Raw genomic sequence first — 26,217 nt, forward strand, 5'->3', positions numbered from 1 at the left:
ACTTAAGCAACCGGATGCTGAGCATCTCATAGGCTCAGCTTGGAACAAAGAAAATCGAGTTCCTAATACTGTATCTCTCCCGTCGGAGAGATCACGTGTCCTGCTTTCGCTGGAATGCACTCTTCTCGCCCACGCTATAAAAATCTCTATTGTGCTTAGAAATTTTGCCAAGGTTAAAATATGATCACATACGAGTTGTTTTTCATCTATCAAGACAGCCACATTTCATCTTATACAGGTACACATATTTACGTGCTGACCCAGTTACCACTGCAGGTGAATTCAATGTGTTGAAAGTGTGGTGGGAAAGTAATCAAAAAGAGCAGGTGGAGGACCTTTCGGTCTCACTGACCCTCCCCCACCCCCCGCATCATTTCTAATCCCTTTTGAAGGAGAACTTCGAAAGGAACGTGGGAGTCGCAGATGGTTTCATTCTGAAGCCGATTCCCGGGAGTTGTGAAAGTGACCCCTTCCCTTTTCCGCCTGGCGCAGCGCCCTCTCGCCCAGCCCGCTCGCTTTGTGACTTGGTGGGGAGGAGACAGTGAGGGAGAGGGCGGAGGCGGGTCCTTTATTCAGCCCTGATGGCCAAGAAGTAGTATAATGAAGCAGTTTTGCAGCCATCGCCGTTATGAAGTCACACTATTTTTAAAGGCATTTTGTTCAACCCCTATCCCCTCACCCGCATTCTTGACTCTGCAAACAGTAAGACTAGAGACCTTCGGGAACCAATCTAATTGTCCGTGAGCCAGGATGCCATGATTACCGTAATGTTAATGTGCTTCCCTCCCTCTTTCAACGTTGGATCCGAAACTAGTCCTGCATCCTTAATGACTCTAAGAGGAGGATGCAAGATGCTGAAGGGGGCCCAGCTCTGAGACTGGGAATAGTGCGGGTTCACCAGCTTCGCCTTGCAACACAAAGGAGATGTGTGGGCAGGAGTTGTCTAGCTTAGGGGGAGAGAGGTATCGTTCTCCCTGACTCTCTGGAAAAGCTTTCACTCCATTGCTCCCCCACTTCTTTCTGTCCTCCAATCTGTCATACTCCTCTTCCCCTCCATCCCCTCAAACCCCACCCTTTCCCTTCAATCCTAAAGGTATAAAGGTTTTCTAAATGCATTCTCCAAACAAACGGATATCAAACAGTAATACTACACCTTCCAAGATAAAGGCACAAATGCGACCTGCCACAAGTGTGTGTGTGTGTGTGTGTGTGTGTGTGTGTGTGTGTGTGAGAGAGAGAGAGAGAGAGAGAGAGAGAGAGAGAGACGATCAAATGGGCGCTTCATCCTCCAGACACCTCTGAGAAAAAGCTTACTGAAGATACCCAAGATAATAAAGAGGAGCTAAGACTACCTCAGCTAGACCAAGGGTCCCAGCACCAGCGCCCAACACTTCGCTCTTTACCTTTCCTTTTCGCAGTATGTAACCCTTCAGGGTCTCCCGCCAGCCCAGACCACTCGGTGCTCTCATGCACCCACACAGCTAGCTAGCACCCATTTCCAGATGCCCCACAACCTACCACATCCCGCCGCCTCCGCGGGCCACCTCGCGAGCAGCTCCCCTGAGAGCGCTGAAGGCTCGTGTCCTCCCACCCCCGCCCCCCCGCGGGCGCTTGTGTCCCACACCTCGGGCGCTCACTGTCACCGAGGCCACAAACGGCGAGGGCCCCGCAGTCTCCCCCCACACACACACACTGGCCACGAAACAGGAGTGTGCTACTCACATCGCCGGGAGAAACTGCCCATGAGGTTTCGGAGAGAGTGAATCGTGCAGCTGCCAACGCTTATTCCTTAAAGTGTTCGGGGGTCCGCAGTGGAGTGGGCACGAGGGTCCTCGCAGGAAGAGAGGAGGGGTGGAGTAGGAGGAAGAAGACGAGGAGAAAGGGAATTCCAGGCAGGTGCCGCGTTAGACCATGATGCCGGTGCCCTTCAGGTGGACCGCTGCAGAGGTTCCGGCGGGAAGCGGCCGAGGGGAAGCCCAAAGCGCTGCCCGCGAAGGCTGGAGCGCATTCACTCCCCTGCCTCCGCCTGCCCTGCGCGCCGCGCTAGCGACCGCAGCAGCGGCGGCGGCGGCGGCGGCGGCGCAGCTCCCTCCCCACCCCCAGAAGGCTCCACAGACAATAAATCCCGGGCGGAGAAGAGACGAGCAGAAAAGGCGAATCGTGCACCCAACTCTAACACACCCTGCCTGCTGCTGGGCGAGAATCCCCGCGGACCCGGCGCCGCCGCGGCTCTGAGGAGCCAAGCGCTCCCGGGTCTGCAGGCGACGGCGGCGGTCTGTGTAGGCGGCTGCCAGGTCCCTTCGGCGAGAACCCGCTGCCCGGGGGCTGGGTGTCCGTGGTATCAAGCCCGGGGTTCGCCCGGAGTGGGGTCCTCCTCGGCGCAGTGGCTCGGCGCACAGGTGCCAGGCTTGGCAGGCGAGGAGGAGCTGCTCGTGGCTCTTGGCTGTGTCTCCCCGCTCTCCCCGCCCCCTCTCTTTTCTCCCACCCCCTTTTCCGACGACACCAGCTGCAGCTGCTTCAAAGTGTGAAAAATGTCAAGGAGATTTTCCAGTGATAAGAGGGGGTGCCCACTTTCACAGCCCTCGGCCCCTTTTTGAGATCCTCGCCTGCCCCTCTGACCTCTACTCGGGCTCCCCCAAATCGTGAGGAGAAAAATCCCAGTCCGGCGGAGAACTGAAACGCTCGCCTTCTCCGGGCTTGGTCACAAGCTGCTTTTAGGGAACGGGACAAAAGGCCGAGCTCTCTGGGTTCCTTTCGTCGCCCGCGGTGCTCGAGGCAGGTGCTCGAGGCACCTTGCCTGGCAGCGCTCCGCCACCAGCTCCTCCTGCGGCCGGACCGGCCCGTGGCGCTGGAGTGGCGCGGCGCGGCGTCCTGCAGCGCGGGCGACTCCGCGGCTGTAGCGGCTCCGGGCCTCTGCGCCTCCCTGAGCGCCCCTGCACCCGCACCAGCTCAGTGACGCGGCGCTCGTGGCTCCGCAGGCGGCTGCTCCTGCTATCTCAGCAAAGAGGCGGCCAGGAGCGCCTCCTCGGGGTTTCCTCCCCCGCCCGCCTTTCCTGCTGCAGGTTGTTGGCTGCCCAGGAGAAAAGTCTCTGCTTGCCGGTGGGTCACTTCGTATCAGTCAAGGCAGCGACCTTTGTGCCTGCTTTGACATTCCCTTCCCCTTCTGGGGCCGGGGATGCTAGCCTGAGAGTGCGCAAAAAGAGAAGGGGTTTCCCAACTACCCTTCATGGTTTCACCGCCACTCCTCCTGCCGTGAACACACACTCTCGATCACACACAATCGTATGCTCCTTTACATAAAGGCACACAAAGACACTTTATTCTCACACACTTCTCTTTAAACTCTTATAAGCAGCAATATGTTAAGAAACATATTGATGAAGCTAGTACTACATTTAGACTTCTCTTTTATTCTCTACACCCGTCGGATGAATTCTTTCTTTGAAACTGGATTTATTATGCTGGAATCGTTCTTTTGTGAAATACAGGCTATAGGATTTGTTTGTTTGTTTGTTTGTTTCCTCCATACGGAAGAGAAAGAATCTCCCTTTCCTAATACAGTCAGACCGCATGGCATTCAATTGCCACTCTGGGATGGATGTAAGCTCACAGTTTGGTAAAAAGAAAATGCACTTGCTTATATTCTTAGATTTGCAATACTAAAATCTTCAAGGTCAAAAACCTTTCTGGCTGCTAGGGATTATCTAGGAAGAGACTTTGCAGATTGCAGATCTAATCTGCAGAGCACCAAGAATGAGGATTATTTCCCACATTTACCTGGGTCATGAAGGTGGGCTGACTTTTTAAATTTAATTTTATTATGTTATGTTAATCACCATACATTACATCATTAGTTTTTGATGTAGTGTTCCATGATTCATTGTTTGCGGATAACACCCAGTGCTCCCTTCAATACTTGCCCTCTTTAATACCCATCACAGGGCTAACCCATCCCCCCACCCCCCTCCCCTCTAGAATCCTCAGTTTGTTTCTCAGAGTCCATAGTCTCTCATGGTTCATCTCCCCTTCCGATTCCCCCGCTTCATTTTTCCCTTCCTAACTATCTTCTTCTAATTCTTCTTCTTTTTTTTTTTTTTTTTAACATATAATGTATTATTTGTTACAGAGGTAAAGGTCTGTGATTCATCAGTCTTACACAGCTGACTTTTAAGGACAACTTCCCAGTATTTCATATTATTTGCATGTGGAAGGGAGAATATATTTTTAAAAAGTCAGATCACTTTTACAATGTATTATAAAACACCACAGAAAAGAACTGTTCTGAAATGGCAAGGAGATTAAAAAAAAAATTGTTAAAGTGATAGATTTTTGAATTGACCTCTGTGGAGCTCTATTTTTTTTCACCCATAGTTTTGTCCTTGCAAACACATTACCACATCTCAGTGTCTCAGCTGGATACAGTGAGATGAAAATTTTAGGTACTGATTGAAAATATAAAAAACTAACCTCACACAACAATTATACAATTGTAGCAATCTCTTATAAACTTCCAGTTCTTTTAGATATAGTTTACACAGAACTTTCACTTTTCTAAAACTACCTGGTGGATAATGTTATCTACACTTAAAGGAAGGACACAAAGGCTCAACACAGAAAGGTACCCAGCTGCCCTGTATTTGAACTCAGAATTTCTTATTTTAACTCCAGTATTCATTTCCTCATACCAAAACATTTGACAAAAAGTCTTCTACTTAAAATCATAATTGATTGTAAGTAACTGCAGATCCTTACAAACAGGCAACATACCTACCAATGAAGTTACCTTCCAGGTGTTAAATGGAACTGTTTTCCTAACCCACAATAACCTTGTTCCTTTCTAATGGGGAGAGATATTTTTTGCAACTCCAAATTAAAAATTGATGATGTCCTTATAACATATTTCAAACTATATGTCCTCCTTTTCCCTTTATTTTATCCTAGAACCTTGATTTCAGGCCATAAAAACCCAAATGGATAAAAGATTTAAAATATGTACAGATGTGATGTAGTGCCTATGGTTTTTAATAAACATGATTTCAGCATTAAAAAAAAGGAAAAGAAGGAAGATGAGTATTTTCTGTAGAATAGGCTTTGGATACAATGGCCCCAATTTTTTTTCTAAGATTTATGAATCTTGTACAAAATGTGGCTACCTTCACTATTTAAACAATGAGGCATACTGAAGAGATTTCAATGCTTTCATAGAAATATGGAACTATTGATATGTAAATGCAGATGCTGTCTTTAAACTCCAAGTTGCCCTGTCATCAAACCTCTGGAAATGCAGATGACTGTCTGAAAATTGGAGAAAGAGGAATGAATATCCTTAGGCTGTCATTCAAGCAGAGGTCTAACACCAAAAATAGCAACAACTTCAAATGTTAGATCAAGGAAGTTTTAACAGATTAGCTCTTCAGATTACATCTATGAATGGCTAGACATTACCCGCTATAAAATTTTGTAAATTGTTCATCACTCCCTTTGACCGGCACTACTACAATTTTTGAAATGATAATCTATTCCCAAGACTAAATTACTTGAAAATAAAAGACATGTGGTGATATTAAACAATCAGGTGCCAACTATCTTCCTAATATTTCTCTTTGGAGGCCTGAAATGTCACTCTGTCTTAAAATATTTCCTCTCTGGCAATTCCTGATTAAAGTAAAACTACTTATGGAAAGCACAGCACTTTTAGCTTTACCAACTGTTAATATCTTGGTTAGATACTGGTCCTTGAGAAAATAGAAAAACATTGTTAAAATTTGATGTATGGAAATACAGATTTGAAAAGCTCAGAGCTGGTAGAGTTTGGTAGGACAGGATCTTTATGAGTGGGGTACTCCCTACGGGAGTGCTGCATTGCTGTGGTGAGCCTTTGAAAAGCTGGGGAAAAGCTCTGAATAGGAAGTAGGAATCATTAAGATTCTTTCTCAAATTAATTTGTTAGATGGCCTTTACTGTGAAACTAATTTCTCAGATTAACAACCTGTTCTAGTTAAAGAGAATGCTTCTTTATTGTGGTTTTTAATTTATCTGGATAATATTTATTTTTATTTTTAAACCTTAATCTGCATATTTAAGATGCACAAAATACAATGAACTCTGATGTACTCACCACACACCTTAAGAAGGGAAAGGCTGATGTTTCCTCTCCCACTCCTCTATTTCTGCTCCCCTCATCCCACAGAGGTAACCTCATTCCTAAATTTTGCATTAATTAATTAACATATTGTTAATTTAATTAATTAATTTCATGTACTTTTACTGCCAACAGTATTTTTGCATTGCTTTGGAAATTTAACCCTTACACAAATGATATAAAGCAATATGTATTCTTTTGCAACTTGCTTTTGATTTTTAAAAATACATTATGTATCTAAGAATAATTGATCTTCGTGTGTGTCATTCTAGTTCACTAATTTTTACTGCTGCATGATAATTGATTGTATGAATTTATCATATTCACATCCTGATGACAAGTTTTGCTTTTATAATAATGCTGTTGTGAACATGTTTGTTTATCTCTTTATGTATAAGAGTTTTTCTAGTTGATATATCACCTGGGAGTAGATTTCTTGGGTTGTAGGATATATTCAATATTAAATTCTTTTCAGTTTACATTTCTATTATAATTTATGAGAGTTTCCCTTGAACCACATCCTGGCAGTTCTTGGCATTATCAGACATTTTTATGTTGTCCAGTCTTAGGAATAGGAATTTCATTATGGTTTAAATCCATAATTTCCTGGTCACTTATGAGATTGAGTATCTTTTCATAGGTTCATTAATAATCCATATTTCCAATATGAATTTCTTGGTTTATATATTTCACTCATTTTTCAATTTGGGTTTTCTTGGTGTGTGTGTCTTGTATTCTAATCCTTTGTCAGTTATTTTTCTCTTTAGTTTTCACTGTTAATATGGTGTTATATATTTTTTTAAAGATTTTATTTATTTATTTGACAGAGAGACACAGCGAGAGAGGGAACACAAGCAGAGGGAGTGGGAGAGGGAGAAGCAGGCTTCCCGCCGAGCAGGGATCCCAATGTGGGGCTCGATCCCAGAACCCTGGGATCACGACCCGAGCTGAAGGCAGACACTTAATGACTGAGCCACTCAGGCGCCCCTAATATGGTGTTTTTATGAAAAGAAGTTTTAATTTAATACAATCAACTTTATCAGTACTTTCCTTTATGATATGTGCGTTGCATTTAGTTTTAAAAAAAACCTTTGCTATCCCAACATTAAAAATATATTTTCCTGTATTGTATTCTAAAAGCTTTATAACTTTAATTTTTTACCTTTCAGATGTCGAAGATTCTGAAATTCTGCATATGGTGTGAGGTAAGGGATAAATTTTTGTTTGTTTCCATTTTTTTCCTCATAATAAACTGATGCCTCCTCTATCATATACCAGCTCATTGGTCAATTTTTGGCCTGTGCATTTGGTTCCATCTGTCTTGCTATACTGTCTCAACTGAAAACTGTTCTAAATTGCTTCAATACTGATATATAGGAAGAACATGGCATTTCATCTTGTTCTTCTTCAAAATGTCTTTTTCTTTATCCCTTCTTTTTGGGCTATTGATTTGTAAGCATGGTATAGATCCATGATAGCTTCTTTAATTTTTTTCACACCACAGATCTCTTGAAAACAGATTGTGAAAGCACAAGACCTTGCTCTGTCTAGTGCTATATCAAATTGGCAATTCTCTCTCACAAGCAGTTCAGACTAAATTTATCATGCCAGTACTCTAACAGGAAGGTTATCTTAGATAAAATATGAGTAAAAAGACCAGCTAACAGGAATGAAATATCTTTTTTAAAAAGCAATGCATATGAGTTCACTAACACATTATAGTGTAAAATTTCCTGAGAAGATCTTTGCTATCTCTAAGTAGGTTCATATCTATATACAAAATTTAAAATACATTTTTCATTCTAACATTAATATGTGTTGTTAAAGTATCCTAAAGGTCTTTCTGATTCTAAAATTGCAGATCCTATGTTCTTAAATTTTAATATACTACATTATTATTAATTTGAAGAGATAAGAATTATAAAAAAAAGGTAGGAAATTGATTTTTTTTCTAGCAAAGTTTTTTTTTTTTTTTTAGAAGATTTTATTTATTTATTTATTTGACACAGAGAGAGAGAGTACAAGCAGGGGGAGCAGCAGAGCGAGAGGGAGAAGCAGGCTCCCTGCTGAGCAGGGAACCCTATGGGGGGCTGGATCCCAGGACCCTGGGATCATGACCTAAGCCCAAGGCAGATGCTTAGCCAACTCTGAGCCACCCAGGCTCCCTGCAAAGTTTTGTTTTTTTTTTAATACAACTATAAACTACCAAAGAACTTCCAGTGATTTGCAAATGTATGAATCCAAACTGCATAACTAACCAGAGTTCAGAAGATTACATGCACACGCAATCCAGAGCATATACAATACTCAACTTCCCTTAGATAACATAATCCTTTAATCTAACAATCTATTCATTGTTAATATTAATTTTTTTTCTATGCTAAATCAGTCAGTATAGAAACATCAATTATCTTTCCTTAGAAGTTAGGGCAAAATAATATTTATTGCTTTTTTTCTGCTTTGTTCTTTGTCCTAGCTTCAGATGGATAACTGAAAAATTAGCTACCATTAAAGTCTTCCAAGTTTTACTTTTTCAAATAACTGCTAGAATAGTGCCTTGTTATGGTTGATATTACGGAGTCATATTGGCCCATCTATAATTGTTTTCTTATATAACACAAGTCTTGGACTTCAATTATAGTATCATGAATTTGCTTTGGTCCAGAAAAATAATTCCTAGGAAAGAATATCTTTCCATTCAATGACGAAAGAATAGACATAGTCAGAAAAATACTATGAGTACATTTTTGTTTAAGATAACCCTTAAATATAGATGGAAATGATGAAGGTAAATATAAATGGAATTAAATCTTAATTTCATTATGGCAAGATATACCAAGCTGTGATAACTTTGATACTTTTGTTTTACAAGTTTTTTCCCTTTTTCAGTCTGCACAGTCTTGTCAGTCTATTTGCATGAGAGAATAGGGGCGCCTGGGTGGCTCAGTTGGTTAAGCGACTGCCTTCGGCTCAGGTCATGATCCCGGAGTCCCGGGATCGAGTCGCGGGATCGAGTCGCGGGATCGAGTCCCGCATCGGGCTCCCTGCTCAGCAGGGAGTCTGCTTCTCCCTCTGACCCTCCTCCCTCTCATGCTCTCTGTCTCTCATTCTCTCTCTCGCAAATAAATAAAATCTTAAAAAAAAAAAAAAAAACTATTTGCCTGAGAGAATAGTCAAATGATGATGCCAAACAATTTGATGAGTTTATTAAATTATAATTTTAGTAAAAGCAGCATGGAATGGTTTAGACATCTTATGTAGTCAGGAGCCCAGGACTTTTTGATTAGGTTTCACTATTTTGCTTACTTCAAGGCCAAAGAAATGCTTTTCGGTATATAAATCATACTGGAATATAGTATGCTTAGAATGGTGATATTTGGGGTGCCTGGGTGGCTCAGTTGGTTAAGCGTCTGCCTTCAGCTCAGGTCATGATCCCAGGACCCTGGGATGGAGTCCGTATTGGGCTCCCTGCTTAGTGGGGAGTCTGCTTCTCCCTCTGCCCCTCCCCCCTGCTTGTACTCTCTCTCTCTCAAAAATAAATAAAATCTTAAAAAAAAAAAAGAATGATGATATTTAGCATGGAATCTAATCAAAATTCAAGATAGAGACTTGATACTATTGGTTAATAAGAATAACTTCCTATTATCTGATTTTCTTTCTTTTTTAACATTTTTTAAATTTATTTGACAGTGAGAGTGAGAAAACAGGCAGGGGAGCAGCAGAGAGAGAGGGAGAAGCAGGCTCCCCGCTGAGCAGGGAGCCCCAAGCCTATGCCAGGCTCAGTCCCAGGTCCCTGGGATGATGATCTGAGCTGAAGGCAGATGCATAACTGACTAAGCCACCCAGGGCCCCTAATAGTGTTTGTTGAACATGAAACAAGTAGAGATTTATTGAGATTCAGGATAACATTTTATTTCAGTGAATTTTTCTCTCCAACAGTTTTCACCTGATATCTTACAATCTATAACTATGAAAAACTCAAATTCCAATATTTTATGTTAGATGAAAATCTTTTTTACACCTTAGTCTTTGATAATAATTTAGCTAGTATACAATTCAAAGTTGATATTGTTATTTCTCAGTATTTTGAAGATATTGTTCCATGGGTTTTGATGTTCATTGTTGCTATTGAAATGTTTGCCCTCAGTCTAATTGCCATTTCTTTGTAGCCAATCATTTCTTTCATTCTTGCTATTGTTAGATATTTCCTGTCTGTGAGTACTGATGTTTTTAGGAATGATTTCCTTCCTTTTATTTCCTAATTTTTATCTGATTTTATTTCCCTTATTTATTTCTTTTTATGCTGCTAAGAATTAAAAATTCATTTTGGGGAAAAATAATTAAGCCTTTATCTCTTAATATATTATCTCTCCCCCAGTCCCTATATTGTCTCCTTACTTTACCTTCCATGTCTCTTAACCACTTTTTAACATTTTTCTCCTTTTGTGTCTCTGTGCTACATTTTATGTAAACTTGTGTGCTTTATCTTCCAGTTGACTAATTCTCCAATTATCTAATGTAATGTTTAACCCACCACTGGGTTTTTAATCTCATTAGCTATATTTATATTTCAAATTCTATTTTATGTATCAAAATTTTCTGATATTTTCTGAAAATGTCATGTTTCTCACTAATGCTTTTGATTCCCCCTTTTATATTACATGCTGTGTCTAATAATTTTAATATCTGAAGTTCAAGATGTCTAATTTGGGGTGCTGACTTATTTTCGCCTGACCTTTGCTAATAGTGGTATATTACATTGGATTCTAAGCTCATTTTCAGTTGGATGTTATGTGTGGAAATAATGTGAACCCCGGGTTGAAGATGTTTTCCTCCAAGAAGGATCTGTATTTGATTTTTTTCAGGTGCCCTGGAGAGCGAGTTACCCAAAAAACTTCAATTTTTAGCTGTGGGTTTCCCAGGCCACCCAAGTGATAAAAAAGACGTGGCTGTGATTATAAATTCTCAGAGAAATACTTTCTTTTCCACTCATAGCCAAGGATGAAGCAGATAATGTACCTTGTAATCTCTGTACCAGGGTATTTACCAGGGGTAGATAATTTTAAATTAGCCTTTTAGTGAAAATGTAAGCCTTCATGTTTCCCACCTTTAAGTAGAGGTCTCAGTTAACTCCCATCTTTCTTGGGTGAAAGGTCTAATTTTCTATTCAGCTGCCTCTTAATAGGAACATTCTAGAATACTCAGTGTTATAATGCCTTCAAAGGAATTATATATTTAATGCTTTTTTTTTTTGAAGTAATCTCTACGTCCAACTAGGGGCTTGAACTCACAACCACAAATCAAGAGTCAATACTCTATCAACTGAGCCAGGCAGGCAGCCCCCACCTTTTTTAATTTAATGCTAATTATCCCTGTGATTTTTGTTTTCTCTTAATTTTTTGGCCTCCAAGAAGCTTCTTTTTGGAATTTCACTGTCCATAAAATAATAAATGAAAGCTGTTTGTTATTTTTATCCAGCATTTCTATTTTTTTTTCCGGAAGTATTTTCGTGATATTTTTAGGCTGCCATAGTTTGGAAGTGGAACTAATTTATCTGTTTACATCACAATTTTTGAGGTGATATTTTTCATTGTCAAAATGTTGAAGTTAGCTGAAATAGCATTTATGTATTTTCTCTTTGTGGAGCATGTTATTATTATAAGTGGTGGCAGTGGGAATGAGCCTTGCCACCATAATATTACAAATGACAGTGTGGTAACTTTACTGATTGGTAGCTTTTAAGTAAAACAAACAAAAACACATTTGGTTATTATTTTTTGATGTCCCTAACATATTTTCAGGGTCAGTGTAGGCAAAAATCTCAATACCAGTTATCTCCATCAGTTAGATAATGAATACATTCATCTAAATGAATTATTAATTCATATTATTATTAATAATATTACTAATTATTATTATTATTATAGGATCCACTATGAAATAGCATTCATGGTTATTATTTGACTAAAATCAACTCTCCTGATAGTAGTAACACAAACAACTTGAATTAAGAATGGTGTTCATCTATTAATTAAAAATTTAAATATGAGACATAAGAAAAAAACAAGCAAATTTACTTCCTTTTGGAATAGATGGACTCTGATAAAGATATAGCAGCAAATTAACTAAACATTTTATATAATAATATAAATATAATATGATAATACAGAAATATAATTGTCATGATTATTATACTGTTACTGAAAACTATAATGTATAAAAATTGATAGACAGTACCAAAATCCCTCCCAAAAATGTTAAGCTAATTCATGTTGTCATAAATCATGTATCAAAATTCTTGTTTTTCCACACAACTACTGACCTTGGGTACTTGTCATCTTTTAAACCTTCCCAATCTAGGGGCGCCTGGGTGGCTCAGATGGTTAAGCATCTGTCTTTGGCTCAGGTCATGATCCCAGGGTCCTGGGATCAAGTCCTACATCGGGCTCCTGACTCAGCGGGGAGTCTGCTTCTTCCTCTTCCTCTCCCTCTGCCTCTCCCACTGCTCATGCTCTCTCTCTCTCTCTGTATCTCTGTGTCTCAAATGAATAAATAAAATCTTTTAAAAAAATAAAATAAAATAAAAAAAATAAACCTTCCCAATCTAATAGAAAAGCATGTTTCATTACTTCGCTTGTATATCTGTAATAATTATTAAGTTGAGGTTAAGCATGTCTTTTTATGAAATTTGAAATGCAGAGGGTTTACCTTATTACTTGTAAATGGATAAGATGGTCTTGTTTCATCATATCTTCTACCTGTGGCAAGAAAATAATCAAAAATGAGGTAACAGAATAGAAATCAAAGTCTTCCCTACAGAAAATCAGTTTTTAGTTAAATCCCATGAGATTTTAGTGGCAAAATAAAAAGGTGTTGAAGTTCTCTCAATTCATTACATATCCCCACAATCCCAACCCCCAGCTCCTTCTCATTTCTCTACCAAGAAAAAGGTCACAGACTGAGAATGTCTGAGATCCTCCTGGATTTAAACCACATCAATAAACTAACCTTCCCCTAGTTGACTGAAAGGAATGTTTTAGTGTTCGGACAGGAATTTGGACATTACATAGATATAGCCAAAGGGTTTTAATAACCTTATTCTTCTTGCCAGACACTGACAGTTCACATTGTGTAATCTTCAAACTCAATAGGATTTCCCTAGTTTCATTGTCTGAAAATGCCATAGACCAGTATCTCTGAGCATTGGCTACTTAGTGTATTTTTTCCTGCATAGGAAAAGAAAATTATATACAGTTCACTGTCATTTTGTCTTAAACTTGATTATTTCAAATAAAAAAGAGTAATATTTGTTTCTATACAGGTTCTGTATGTAATATAGGGTATTTAAAAAATAACTAAGAATCTGGGAAGGTTGAGAATAAATAGATAATATGAAAATCATTATGAATATAATTTATTTATAGTATTAAACCAGTGAAGATATGTTTTGTTTTGTTTACTTTCATTATACAAATAGATACTGGATCTGTATGTAGACACTATCATCTTGAAACCTAAGGTATTATAATGTTAAATCCATATCTAAAATGACCAGAAGATTCTACCATTGTTATTTAACCTTTCTCTATTGTGTATCTTTAAATATGTCAAGTTAATATTCCTGTTTCTCTAAAGTATATACCTGGACAATTTAAGATTTCTATGCTTATGCTAACATTGAATTTAAAGAGATTATTTTACTTCCCTGGAAATAACTTAGTATCTTATATAGGTAGCAGAGTTATTACATTAAAAACTCCTTAATTTAAAATTGAACTTGCCAGCTTATATTACCCACAATGTGTGTTTAAATATCTTTGTAACTGTAATTTGTACCAAAATTACTTTAAAAAAATTCCTTTTTATACTTCACCATTGTTTTTTCTATGCCCTCTAATAGGCCTACTTTTTGAAATTCTATTCTGTTAGTTGATTTTCATAAAAATGACTACAAAATTAAACCTTTGAGGACTGTTTTCAAATTCTACTTCATCCTGAATGTACAGTAAATTGTGTAAAATGATATTCAACACATTTAATGAATACCTACTGTATGCAAAACACTTTAAGTGCAATGGAGAATATAAATTACAATATCAAGACTCCCTGACTGGCAGTGACTATTGTGGGCATTTGAATCTCTTAGAGAATAAGAAGAAGGTCAAAAACTCCATTCATTTGATGAGGTTTATTCAACAATCTATACAGTTAATACCAATATCTGTTACCTTGCCCCATTATGATGCTAAGAATTTGCAACTAGAAGGTAGACTCCATTTTAAATTTGTTGTTTTCCAAGAAGGTGTTTTATTATCTCCACCTCCAGTCAGCTGCTCTTCGATGCACCACCTCCAGACACCTGTTCTCTGATGATGGCACCACAAGAGCGCAAAGATTTTTTGCCTTAAATTGTGTAACTTCTATCTCAGGCAAGGTAAATCAAAGTGCAACACAGATAAGCTTTTCAACATGGGCAGAACATGTGCATGTACCCTTGCTCTTCTTGTTTCCCATCTTGGTTCTACTTCCCTCATGACATAGCACAGCAGTCAGGCAAGTTTTATCTTTCGTAAACCACATCCATTATGGATGTCTATCAATTCCTGCCTCTAAATTCCCATAACCTTTTACAGTGAAGATGAAATAGACCAACTCTCTGACTTCCAGGAGCTTAAAGTCCAGTAAGTTCACATAGATGTTGTTTGAAAAACTCCTAACAAAAATGGACTACTGGATTTTCTCCCTTCCAGTACATAAAACTCAATAATACACCCCCTTCCAGAAGTGTCAGAGATAAGGAAATCTTTCTTTTACTAATTTACCTTATCTGATGGTCTATTCTATTTAAGCAAACTAAATAATGTATAATACAGTGTTTACCCACTGCAAGAACTATGGATAACATAGAAAAGCAGAGAAATCCTTTGAAGTGTATTCAATCTCTCTCCCTCCCTCTTCCTCTGTCTCTCTCTCCATATATATGTGTGTGTGTATATATACACACATATACATTTCAAATACATATATATATTTGAAAATTATTTATAATTCTCATTGTTTTCTAGGATGTGATGATTCATAATAGCTAAATAAGTTTATTATTATTGTTATTTTTCTGAGGCCTGGAATGGGCATGGGTATAAAAGCTAAGGGTAGAAGCTCATGTGAGATACACTGTTCTGTGAAGTAAAGCAGGTGTTGGCAGTGCTGACAACTGATATAAACAGGAAATCAATGAAGAAGGTAGAGGTTAGGATATCAGCCACAATTTGGAATAGAATTATAGAAGAGATCCCTGGGAATGAGATAGTTTGGGGAAGAAAATCAGATAATGAGATTATGGGAGTCAAATGCCAAAATATGATTCAGCTACATGACTCCATCAAATCTTCACAAAAGAGGCTGAACTGAGGAGATGCTGATTGTTTAGATTTCTCATAGCAAGCAATGAAGGGACCAATGACCACATACCAACTTCTGGAGGGAGGAGACAAAATCAGCCTCTGGAAGGAGGAGACAAAATCAGCCTATGAGGATGATCCACTTACCCATGAACATGTAAAGTAATAATTTATGAAGGAACACAACCACTTCTGAAAGAATATATCAACAGGAAGTATTTTATGAGTTCATAACAAGGGTAGTCAGGAAATTTTTCAAACAGAAAGGAAGATTTCTATGTTATCAACTTAAGACATGGTCTCTTAAATTACATTATTTTTTTTAAGATTTTATTCATTTATTTGACAGAGAGAGACACAGTGAGGGAGGGAACACAAGCAGGGGGAATGGGGGAGGGAGAAGCAGGCTTCCCACTGAGCAGGGAGCCCGATGTGGGGCTCAATCCCAGGACCCTGGGACCATGACCTGAGCCGAAGGCAGATGCCCAACGACTGAGCCACCCAGGCAGTCCTTAAATTACATTCTTATAACTGATCCAAGCAACCACAAAATGTTTATAAAGGAATATGAAAAGAGCCTTGAAATAACAGCTAAGTTTATTAGGTATTATCCTCACTAAAGTATTACCTAAGGTATTAGGTATTATCCTCACCAAAACTTAATAGTCTTGGACTATCTTTGCATTGTCCTAGGTCATATAGGTCATACCTGTATAGGTCAGACCTATATGACCTTATACTCTTTTTTGCCCTCTTGAACTGTGATCATTTACATTCTCATTTTCAATATCTTGGTAACTTTGATGTTGTAAGGACATTTATAGTCTTAGGCATTATGGATAAACTGAAATAAGACAAATCCCAAACTTCCCCCTGCCATATAAAATTAATTAATAAATTAAAAATTCCAGACAATACACTAAAGAGGTTACCAGTTGGAAATACACTGGTTATGAGGTTAAGAACAAGACACTGAAGTGAGGCAGATCTCGATTCTGACCCTGGTTCTGCTAAATATTGCCCACATTTTGGCATTTTTAAAAAACCTGTCAGTGCCTCAGTGTCTTCTTCTATAAAATAGAAATGATATCTAATTATCTATGCTGTATGAATATTAAATAAAATAATACCTAAAAAGTGCTTAACAACTACTTAACACATAGGGATTCATAAATGATAGTTATCATTTATCATTAACTTACATATTTCAATGTTAATTCAGTTTAGGATCAAAAATAATCACTTTTGCACAGGAAGCATTATAACTACAAATAATGAGTGCTTTTCCCACTAGGGTATAAGTGTTATGCAGGCAGGATGTTTATCAGATTTATCATTCTATCCCCATAAGCCCTAGCACATGGATGTCATTGCATTGTACATGTTGACTTACTGGATGCGTATATATCATCTGGGGAACTTTTATGGAACATTAATGGTCCCAAACCAAATTTGGAAAACTGTGTATCTGCAGAGAGTCAATCAGGTATTCAAACTATGACTAAATACAATTTGTCAAATTTCACCAAATCCTGCTTTGGCTCATGTGAAGGTGGAGCCAGGTTTGTGGCCATCTGATGATTATGATAAAAATACTAACAAAAGTCAATTCAGTGATGTAAATTTATTCTCATATTTTTATGAGCAGCCACTTGTTCCATGTAATATTGTAAAGTGCAAAATAATAAATTTTATTATTTTTTAAGATTTTATTTATTTATTTGAGAGAGAGAGCACCGGGGGGAGGGGGTGTGAGAGGGAGAAGGAGAAGCAGACTCCCTGCCAAGTAGGGAGCCTGATACAGGGGGCTCGATCCCAGGACCCCAGGCTCAATCCCAGGACCCAGGGATCACAACCTGAGCTGAAGGCAGCTTCTTAACCAACTGAGCCACCCAGGGGTCCCAATAAATAAGATTTAATCTTATGATCTAATAGAGAAGAAAAGCACTGATACAGGAAAAGAATGATAAGGACCATTAAAGAAGTATCATTAAGGAAGTACCATCAGAATGTACTGTGAGTGCTCAAGTAGGGAAATATTTAGTTATTAATTATAAAAAGTAATTACTAATAACTTTTAATACATTTGGTAAATAAATCCTCATATGATATATACATCTGTACTCCCATGATCTCTTGATTTTATTCTCTACTTACTACCCTTTCTGACAATTGTGTGTAGTAGATAGAATTATTTTGAGATAGAAGAATCACTGAAAACTTCTTATGAAAGCTAGCACTTGTATAAGATTTTGAGGCATGAGACGGATAGCTGGAGAATAATATAGAAAAGACTACCTTTCAAAATTAAAAATACTATTTAAGAATTCTTATGGATTCCACCATTTAATTAGAAAGAAATATTACCAGGGTGCCTGGGTGGCTCAGTTGGTTAAGCAACTGCCTTTGGCTCTGGTCATAATCCCAGACTCCCGGGATCAAGTCCCACATGGGGCTCCCTGCTCAGCGGGAGTCTGCTTCTCCCTCTGACCCTCTCCCCTCTCATGCTCTCTCTCACTCTCTCTCAAATAAACAAAATCTTTAAAAAAATACAAAAAGAAAGAAATATTATCTATGTGATTGTGATTATTATTTTGATAGTTCAGGTATATTTTTCATTCATTTGTGCTTGCAATTCTCCAACTTCTGCTCCATGAACATGTGACATCACAAATGGTTTGCATTTTGCATGACTTTTTCCTCTTACAAACGTTTCCTCCAGCTTCTCTATTCCTTGAATGACTTTTTAACAATATAGTATTATATAGCTATGATTTTAAAATAAATCAGTTTCATTATGTTCAAATTGTATATAAAATAATCAAAGAAAAATAATATCCAGAGAGTGATATGAATGAGTGGTCAGTGATGTTAGACATCAGTGTTTACCTGTTTTAAAAATCAGAATCAAGTTTTAAATGTGATAAAATAAGTTTCATTGTACTGTGAGCTCCTTGAGATCACAAGCTTTATCTTTCCATTGCTTGGCATGTAGCACATGCTCATTCAATCTTTGTTTAATGAATATTTATAGCGTTAATATACATTAATCACTGATCAGTGGAGAACGGAGAAGTTAATGTTGAATAAGGTTAAAATTCATTCACTATTCCTTCAAAAAAACTAGTTCAGTTCTGGGGCACCTGGGTGGCTCAGTTTGTTAAGCGACTGAATCTTAGTTTTGGCTCAGGACAGGATCTCATGGTCATGAGATGGCGGGCCATGCTGAGCGCAGAGTCTGCTTGAGGTTCTCTTTCTCTGTCCCTCCCCGCCTCATGTGCGCATGTGTGTGTTCTCTCTCTCTCTCTCTCTCTCTCTCACACACACACATAAATAAATAAATGAAATCTTAAAAAACAACAACAACAAAAACTAGTTTGGTTCTAACAATTTTTAAAGAACTGTTCCTGGTCCTGAAGATATGATAATGAATAGCAGGTTCCAACTGTGCCCTCAAGGACATTACAGGCTACTAGGAAGAACAGACATCAAGCCACAATTTAACTCTTCTTGTGGCAAGTGCTATGAAGGAGAAAGCACCCAGAGCAAATGACAAGAGGCTGTTTCTGATTGTAATGCTGACATAGTTAATTTTTTAAAAATGTTCTTCTAAATATAGCAAAGAATATGCTTATTGTTAGAACTGAGAGCAGATTCAGAGTAACAAAAAAAAAAAAACTGAAACAGGAAAAATTAAGATGAAAAGGTCCTCCTTTTCTCTGATAAGTTTTTAGCCAAGTTTTTTTTAAAGAATTCATTTTTATGTATCTGAGAGAGAGAGCAGGAGCGGAGGGGGGAGGGGCAGAGGGAGAGGTAGAAGCAAGAAGCAGACTCTCTGCTGAGCAGGGAGCCCAATGTGGGGGCTCATTCCCAGGACCCTGAGATCATGACCTAAGCTGAAGGCAGATGTTAAACCAACTGAGCCACCCAGGTGCCCCTAGGCAAGGTTTTTAATACCTGAAGGAACCTGTTTGAAACCTGAAGGAACCTGAAGAATTGGGGAATGAGGTAATGGGGAAAGTAATTAAATGGACTGATTCTAAATAATATATTCCTAAAGCATCTGTCACTATGCTTTACATGCAATATATGCTCAAAAAGCATTAAGAGACTAAATTAATTAATTTATAAGAGTAAGACATGATGGGTTAAAAGACACTTAGAGGAGACTACCAAAGTTGGATTATTTTAATTAGGAACTAGGAGTGAATTTAGAAAGAAATGATATGACAATGACTTGGACAAAGGGATTTGTATTTCTTTTAAATCTTGTTCTTCAATGCGTCAGTTTGTCCAGATATTACTTCTAATGTCTCATAGCTAACTTACACTTTTGGGCTGAGGATCAGTGCTAATCCAGAAGGATATTAAAAAAAAACAGTGTATCTATCTATCTACCTATTACCAATGTAGATTACAGCTTCATTATTCTTCATTAGAACTCTCATTTTGAGATTATGCTGTTTCTAAATTTTAAGTGAATATGTCATTTTTTAAAAGAAATATGCATTATTTATTAAATCACAAAATGTTGACTACACTGGATTAGGTTACCTTTTCTATCACAGGTGACTGATTTGTAGAGACACTGATTTTCTCTTTTTTTTTTTAAGATTTTATTTATTTGAGAGGGAGAGAGAGAGAGCATAACCAGGGTGAGGGGCAGGGGGAGAAGCAGACTATCCGCTGAGCAGGGAGCCCAATGCCGGGCTCGATGTTGGGACTCTGGGATCATGACCTGAGCCAAAGGCGGATGCCCAATCCACTGAGCCACCCACATGCCCCGAGACATGGATTTTCATACAACTCCTCTCCCCTCCCTTGCTTTGTGCTAACAACCTGCTTGTCTTCTGAAGTAAGTGATTTTCCCAAGAGGTAAGTTGTAGGTTTTGGGGGAGTAGAGCTGTTCAGAAGAAACAGGGTTAGGGAGGTGGGGGGGATGGATTAGCCTGATGATGGGTATTAAAGAGGGCACGTATTGAATGGAGCACTAGGTGTTATATGCAAACGATGAATCATGGAACACTACAACAAAAACTAATGATGTAATGTATGGTGATTAACATAATAAAATAAAATTAAAAAAAGGAAACAGAGTTAAATTATATTTCATACAGGAGATGGAAAGGGATAGATATTGTTGGTTGCCTTATGCTCAGCCATTATCCTCTTCTACTTATTAACCCAAATGATTTTAAGCCACTTTTAGTTGTACATTCTCTAACCTGAAATCAAAATCATTCTGATTCATGGGAAGTTTGTGTGGATCTGGTGTAAAAGAAATTATGCAGTTAGTTTATATTTTAGTCTATTGATAAAATATTCTGATCACACAGTGAATATTATATAGAAACATAGACAATATACATTTTTTTAAAAAAATAGTAACATCCTTGGATAGTGGTTTGGTATAATATTACTCTCAAAATTCTCAAAAGTGCTGAAAAGATAAGGTATTTGTTAAAGCACAAGCAATTGTAGTTAAACAGCACATCTGTTGGGGTGCCTGGGTGGCTCAGTCGTTAAGCGTCTGCCTTCGGCTCAGGTCATGATCCCAGGGTCCTGGGATCAAGCCCCGCATCGGGCTCCCTGCTCGGCGGGAAGCCTGCTTCTCCCCCTGCCACTCTCCCTGCTTGTGTTCCCTCTCTCTGTCAGATAAATAAATAATAATAAAAAAACCCCAGCACATCTGTTAGTGCAGCATCATAACTTTTTATTGCTATGAAAAATATAAAGCCAAAATTTTAAAAGACTTTACCTGGGGCCTGAATCAATCAGCCAAATGGGTGGGGAGGGTGTTCTAGACAAAGGGAAGAACATGAACATCAGTTGCCCTACAAATTATTCCCTATGGCAAGAAAGCAACAGATGAAGTTTGAAAATCTATAGCATTCTACTTAGTGGGAAGTTTGAGAATAAAAAAGCTATCTTATTGCACTCAGGATGCTTTTGATTACAGAGATCAGAAAATATGACTCAGATTAGTTTAACTGATAAGGCAAGTCATTTGATCAAATATGAGCGCCAGATGGAGAGAAGTTCTCAGGGGTGGTTGGCCTGATATGTCAACAGTTTTATCAAAAACCCAGGTTCTTTCTGTATCCTTACTCACAAGCACCCTAGATGATTGGGTGGATGCTAATGGTTAATGAAGCTGTATTCTTTCTTCTTCATATGAAGATATGGAATGAGAGGAAGAAGGGCTTTTCATGACTCTGTTTTGAATGTTAGGAATCATTTTTCTAGAAACTTCTACCCAGCTTCTCTCTGTTTCTTACCAGCTTGAATCAAATCACTTGCCTATACTTTGATTAATTCCAGATAAGGGGGAACAGGACTTTTAAAACAATCAGGATTATCACAGAACTAATTTATAGGGGCATTTTTTCCTGAGCCATGTGAGCTACATGGAAAGGATCAATATACTTGAATGAAAGTGAGATTTTGAGAGGAAGAAACAAGAGAGAGATGAGTTAGAATAAACAAAGGGAGCCCATTGCTTTTTATTCATCAAGAGCCTACTATATTCAGATATGTTAGTAGGAATTTTTATTTAGTAAATTATTTAATTAGCATGTTATCTACAAATAAAAATGGTATTCTGTGGGGAGAAAAAGTGTTTTTTTCAGCTGGCAACTTCAAAAATTACGTAAGTCCTTTTCTTGATACAAATACATTTTGTTGTTATGCAGAAGTGTTTTGGCATACTTTATGTTTTTGTCACACAGAATATATTTTAAAAAGTATATTCAAAAGTTGAGATTTAATTTAATAATTTTTATTTCTGCATCAAGAACAGTCTTAAGTAAAATTGGAATTCTTTTTTTTAATGTTTTACTCTTAAAGATTTATTTATTTATTTTAGAGAGTGAGAGTGGGGGTGAGGGGCAGAAGGAGAGGAAGAGAGAAACTTAAGCAGACTCCCTCCTGAGCACGGAGCCTGAAGTGGGGCTCGATCTCATGACCCTGAGATCACGATTGGAGCTGAAACCAAGAGTTGGACACTTAACCGACTGTGCCACACAGGTGACCCTGGATTTCTTTTATTATTATTTTTAAGAGTGTGAGTTCTATTTTTAATTATTATTTAATGAGAGTGTGGTGAAATACAACTGACAATAAGGTTTTGGGCCACTGTCCTGATTCTTGCTACAAAGACTACAATTTTGCCCACCTTGCAGTATAAAATTCAACATGGTGAATAAAACATATAATGTCTTCATATTATTACAAAAATATTTTTGTCCTTATGGATTCCTTATAAAAGCTTTAAGGCCATCTAGGGGTCTACAAACCAGTCAAAGAACTACTGCTCTATAGAAACCTTGTAAAGTCAGCCAATTTAACTTACAAATTAAGCTTAGTTTAAAAAAAAAAATTGCAACCTTGTTTTCCTCTTGGCACTGTGGTAGGTATTAGGGCAAAAAAGATGTATAGTATAATGTTCCTGCTCTCAAGGAGTAGGAACATTCAAGAATGATTCTAGGCCCGGGAATTGAATTGTGAGCAGATAACCACCTCAGTGTTTTAAGTATTCTGATCTTTCTCACTCATCTTCACTCTTCTGAGTAGTCAGGGGGTTGCTTTTTATTAAAAACAAAAGAAAAACCTACTTTAGATTTTCAAAGATTACCTAGTTGTAACAGTTTTCAGTTTAAGTTAGTCCCTTACTCATTGATGCTGTTTTCCATAGTTTTGCATCCTTCTGCTCTTTCCCAAAATGGCATTTGGAATTCTAGGGGAGATTACTGTGTCCTTGTGGTGCCAACAGTGGGAGAAAAGGCACTTTGTATTCATAGGTCAATGGGGTGTCCTTTTGGACTCTGTGCTGATTATTTCCTTGCCCATTTGGTCATTGCTTTTGTAGCTGACATTCAGTGACCAAGTCGGAATCATGTTTTTCCTGAGCCTGGTTAAGGGCCTCTAGTCCTCCCAGATAACTTGGCCCCAACTTAGTCCTCAATGGCATTTGAACTTTGGATACAACCTAATTAAACCCTAATCTATAGCTTTGGAGTTACTTTCTTCTATCGCAGGAGTTTATATTAGCAATAATCACGCCTCGGATAAACCTCATTGGCTATGATACTGCCACTGTGCAAAGCTTCACGGGAGTTTCTCTAGTAAGCTACTTTCTGTGCTCCTGCAGGGCACTTGGGAATGTCTAGATACCTGTGAAACTACAAGGCATTCTGGACATTGACACTCTGGGCAAGTAACTAGTTAGCATCTGTCCAAACACACCTAACATTGCCTTTATTTTGTTTAATAGGATTGCCTCTGGTTGTGCAGAATCATTCTGCAAAAAGTTCACCTCACCAATACTATGAAAGAATAGCCTTTCAGCCCCAGAACTGACCCTCATCTATATAGCAAACAGCCCTTCTTTAGGCTGGAGATGAAAGGTCAGGACACACAGGTCCTATTGCCTAATTCTTTTACTTCAGGATTTCTCCACTTTCTCAACATTCACCTGAGTTCAGAAGAGGCAAAATTTCCACTTAACCCAGATTTCACCAGGATTTCCTCTAAGTCATCGTATACTCCTTCTAGAAAAGCCATTCACCCTCTACTCCCTTCCCAAGGCTAGTGGAAAGACTGCAATGGGCACAATTTATAAGACAGAAAAGTAAAAATATATCTTCTTACATTTTAATATGATAATGTATGAGAAATCTCAAGAAAGATCAGTCATGTGGAGTTTTTTCTTCTTTCTTTCTTAAACTTGGTCACAAACCTTTAATGAAAAGAGTATTTCAAGAGATAAATTTTCTTGAAATTTTGGGAAACATTGGAGTCTTTCAAAAAGGAATAAATGAACCACAGGTCAGATCCAGGAGAAAAGTTCAGAAAGATGAAGACTTGGAATGCATCACTAACTGGTAAATGGGGAGTTTCCTGGAGATGTTAAGAAGTTTTTGTTTACATTTTAAATGATATTGTAGAGAGCTGAGGAATATGCAGGAGATAAGAAAATGGCAGTGAGTGACACTATATTTTCCAAGGAGGTGGGTTGAGAAGTGAGTGAATTAGGGCATTGGCTAGGGGAAAGACCCTTCATAGAACTTATTTTTGGTGGCTGAAGCAAGAGCGTGTCCACACTAAGGTCAATGAACTACTCAGAAGAAGTTATTGAAGATTTAGGAGAAAGGAGAATGGAGCCATTCTGCTATGCATTGACCACTTGACCTTTACCCTACTGATTTCCAATAGTTGTGATAAACCAAGTTCCCCTGCACATGTGAGTCCATTTCTGTTCTACTCTCATGAGTGACTCTATGTCAAATGAGTCTATAATAAAACAAATACAAATATAATGGGTTTAAATATCTGATAGGATAAATTCCCTTCCAATATACTTCAAAATATTCTTGGCTCTTCTGGTCTAATCATTAATATAAATATAATTTTTTAGTTAAGCTTTTCAAAATCAGTGAAAAACCCTGGTGAAATTTTGATTGGAATATCATTGAATGTACAGATTAAATTGGGAGAATTTATCTTTTAGCAAAAGTGAATCTATCCATTCATGAATAGTTTGCTAGTTTTATATACTTTCATGTTCTTCATGACCTTGCTCATCACTAGGATTTATTCTTTTATTTTTACAGATCATTTTCATATTGTGAATACAACTATTTCTTTAAAACTTATTCTCCAACTGATGCTGATATTGAATGGGAATTATTATTGATTTTTAGATATTGATCTTATATTTAGAAGCTTATTGATTAATAATTAGAAGCTGTTAGACTTTGGTTATTAACCTCAGAGTTTATAGAATCAACTAGTTTTATATTCAGTTATACCAAAGAGGAATAATATGATATTATTTTTTTCCACCCAAATACTTACATCAAATCAGTTGGAAGGAACATTTGAGTAGAGAATAAATATAGTCAGGAAGCAAGCGGTGTAGATATTTGGGGGAGGAACATTCTAGAAAAGTGGGCTTTGTTTGTTTTACAGTATTATTATTTTTATAGTCCATTTTCTTTCCAAATATTAATATCCTCTCTCTTCTTTCTCTCTTCCTAACCCTAGATTTTTGTCAACTTTCTAATTTTCTTGTTGTTTAAAAGATCTAGTTTTTGCTTTCATTAATTTTTTTGTTCCCTATTCAATAATTTTGATATATTTTCATTATCACCTTTCTCTTATTTCCATTTGCTTTGTTCTTTTTATAATTTCTTGAGTTAACCTCTTACCTCATTAATTTTCAATCTTTTCACTTTTTAATGCCATTGATTTCCCAAGATATCTCATAAGTTTTGAATTTTAGTGTCTTTATTGTCAAATTCTTAACGTTATGCCACTTACATTGTGATATCTTCTTTGAGATATTTTCATAAGATATTTGAAAGTACTTTTTTTATTTAAATCATGTGAATGTTAGGGTGTGTTTTCTTATTGAATGTAAGAATGTTTTACGATCAGAAATCATTGAATTTATCATTTTTATTTGATTTTTTGGAGATTTTCTTTCTAGTAGGTGACCACATTTTGAGGAAGTTTTATATGTGTTTGAGAATAGAAATTCTCTAATTGATGAATTCTATGTTCAATTTAATAATTAGGTAACTTAAGTCATCTATTTTTCACTGATTTTTTCCTGTGTTCAATGCATCAGTTACTAAATAAGTCTATTAAAATTTATTATGATTATAGAGCAAT

At 37.7% G+C, this 26,217-nt stretch overlaps 1 protein-coding gene and 1 pseudogene across 1 annotated transcript in view; both read right to left on the reverse strand.

The window, feature by feature from the left end:
• LRRC7 (leucine rich repeat containing 7) overlaps positions 1-26,217 on the reverse strand; it is a 646,929-nt gene that overhangs the window by 523,175 nt on the left and 97,537 nt on the right. The window contains exon 2 of the mRNA XM_035018295.1: positions 12,851-12,900. Within this exon, the coding sequence (XP_034874186.1) occupies positions 12,851-12,900 (50 nt within the window). The remainder of the gene's footprint in view (positions 1-12,850; positions 12,901-26,217) is intronic.
• LOC118020529 lies at positions 23,519-23,649 on the reverse strand (annotated as a pseudogene).

Source organism: Mirounga leonina, unplaced genomic scaffold (assembly GCF_011800145.1).
Source record: "Mirounga leonina isolate KUSES-001 unplaced genomic scaffold, KU_Mleo_1.0 Mir_173, whole genome shotgun sequence".
Taxonomy (NCBI): Eukaryota; Metazoa; Chordata; class Mammalia; order Carnivora; family Phocidae; genus Mirounga; species Mirounga leonina.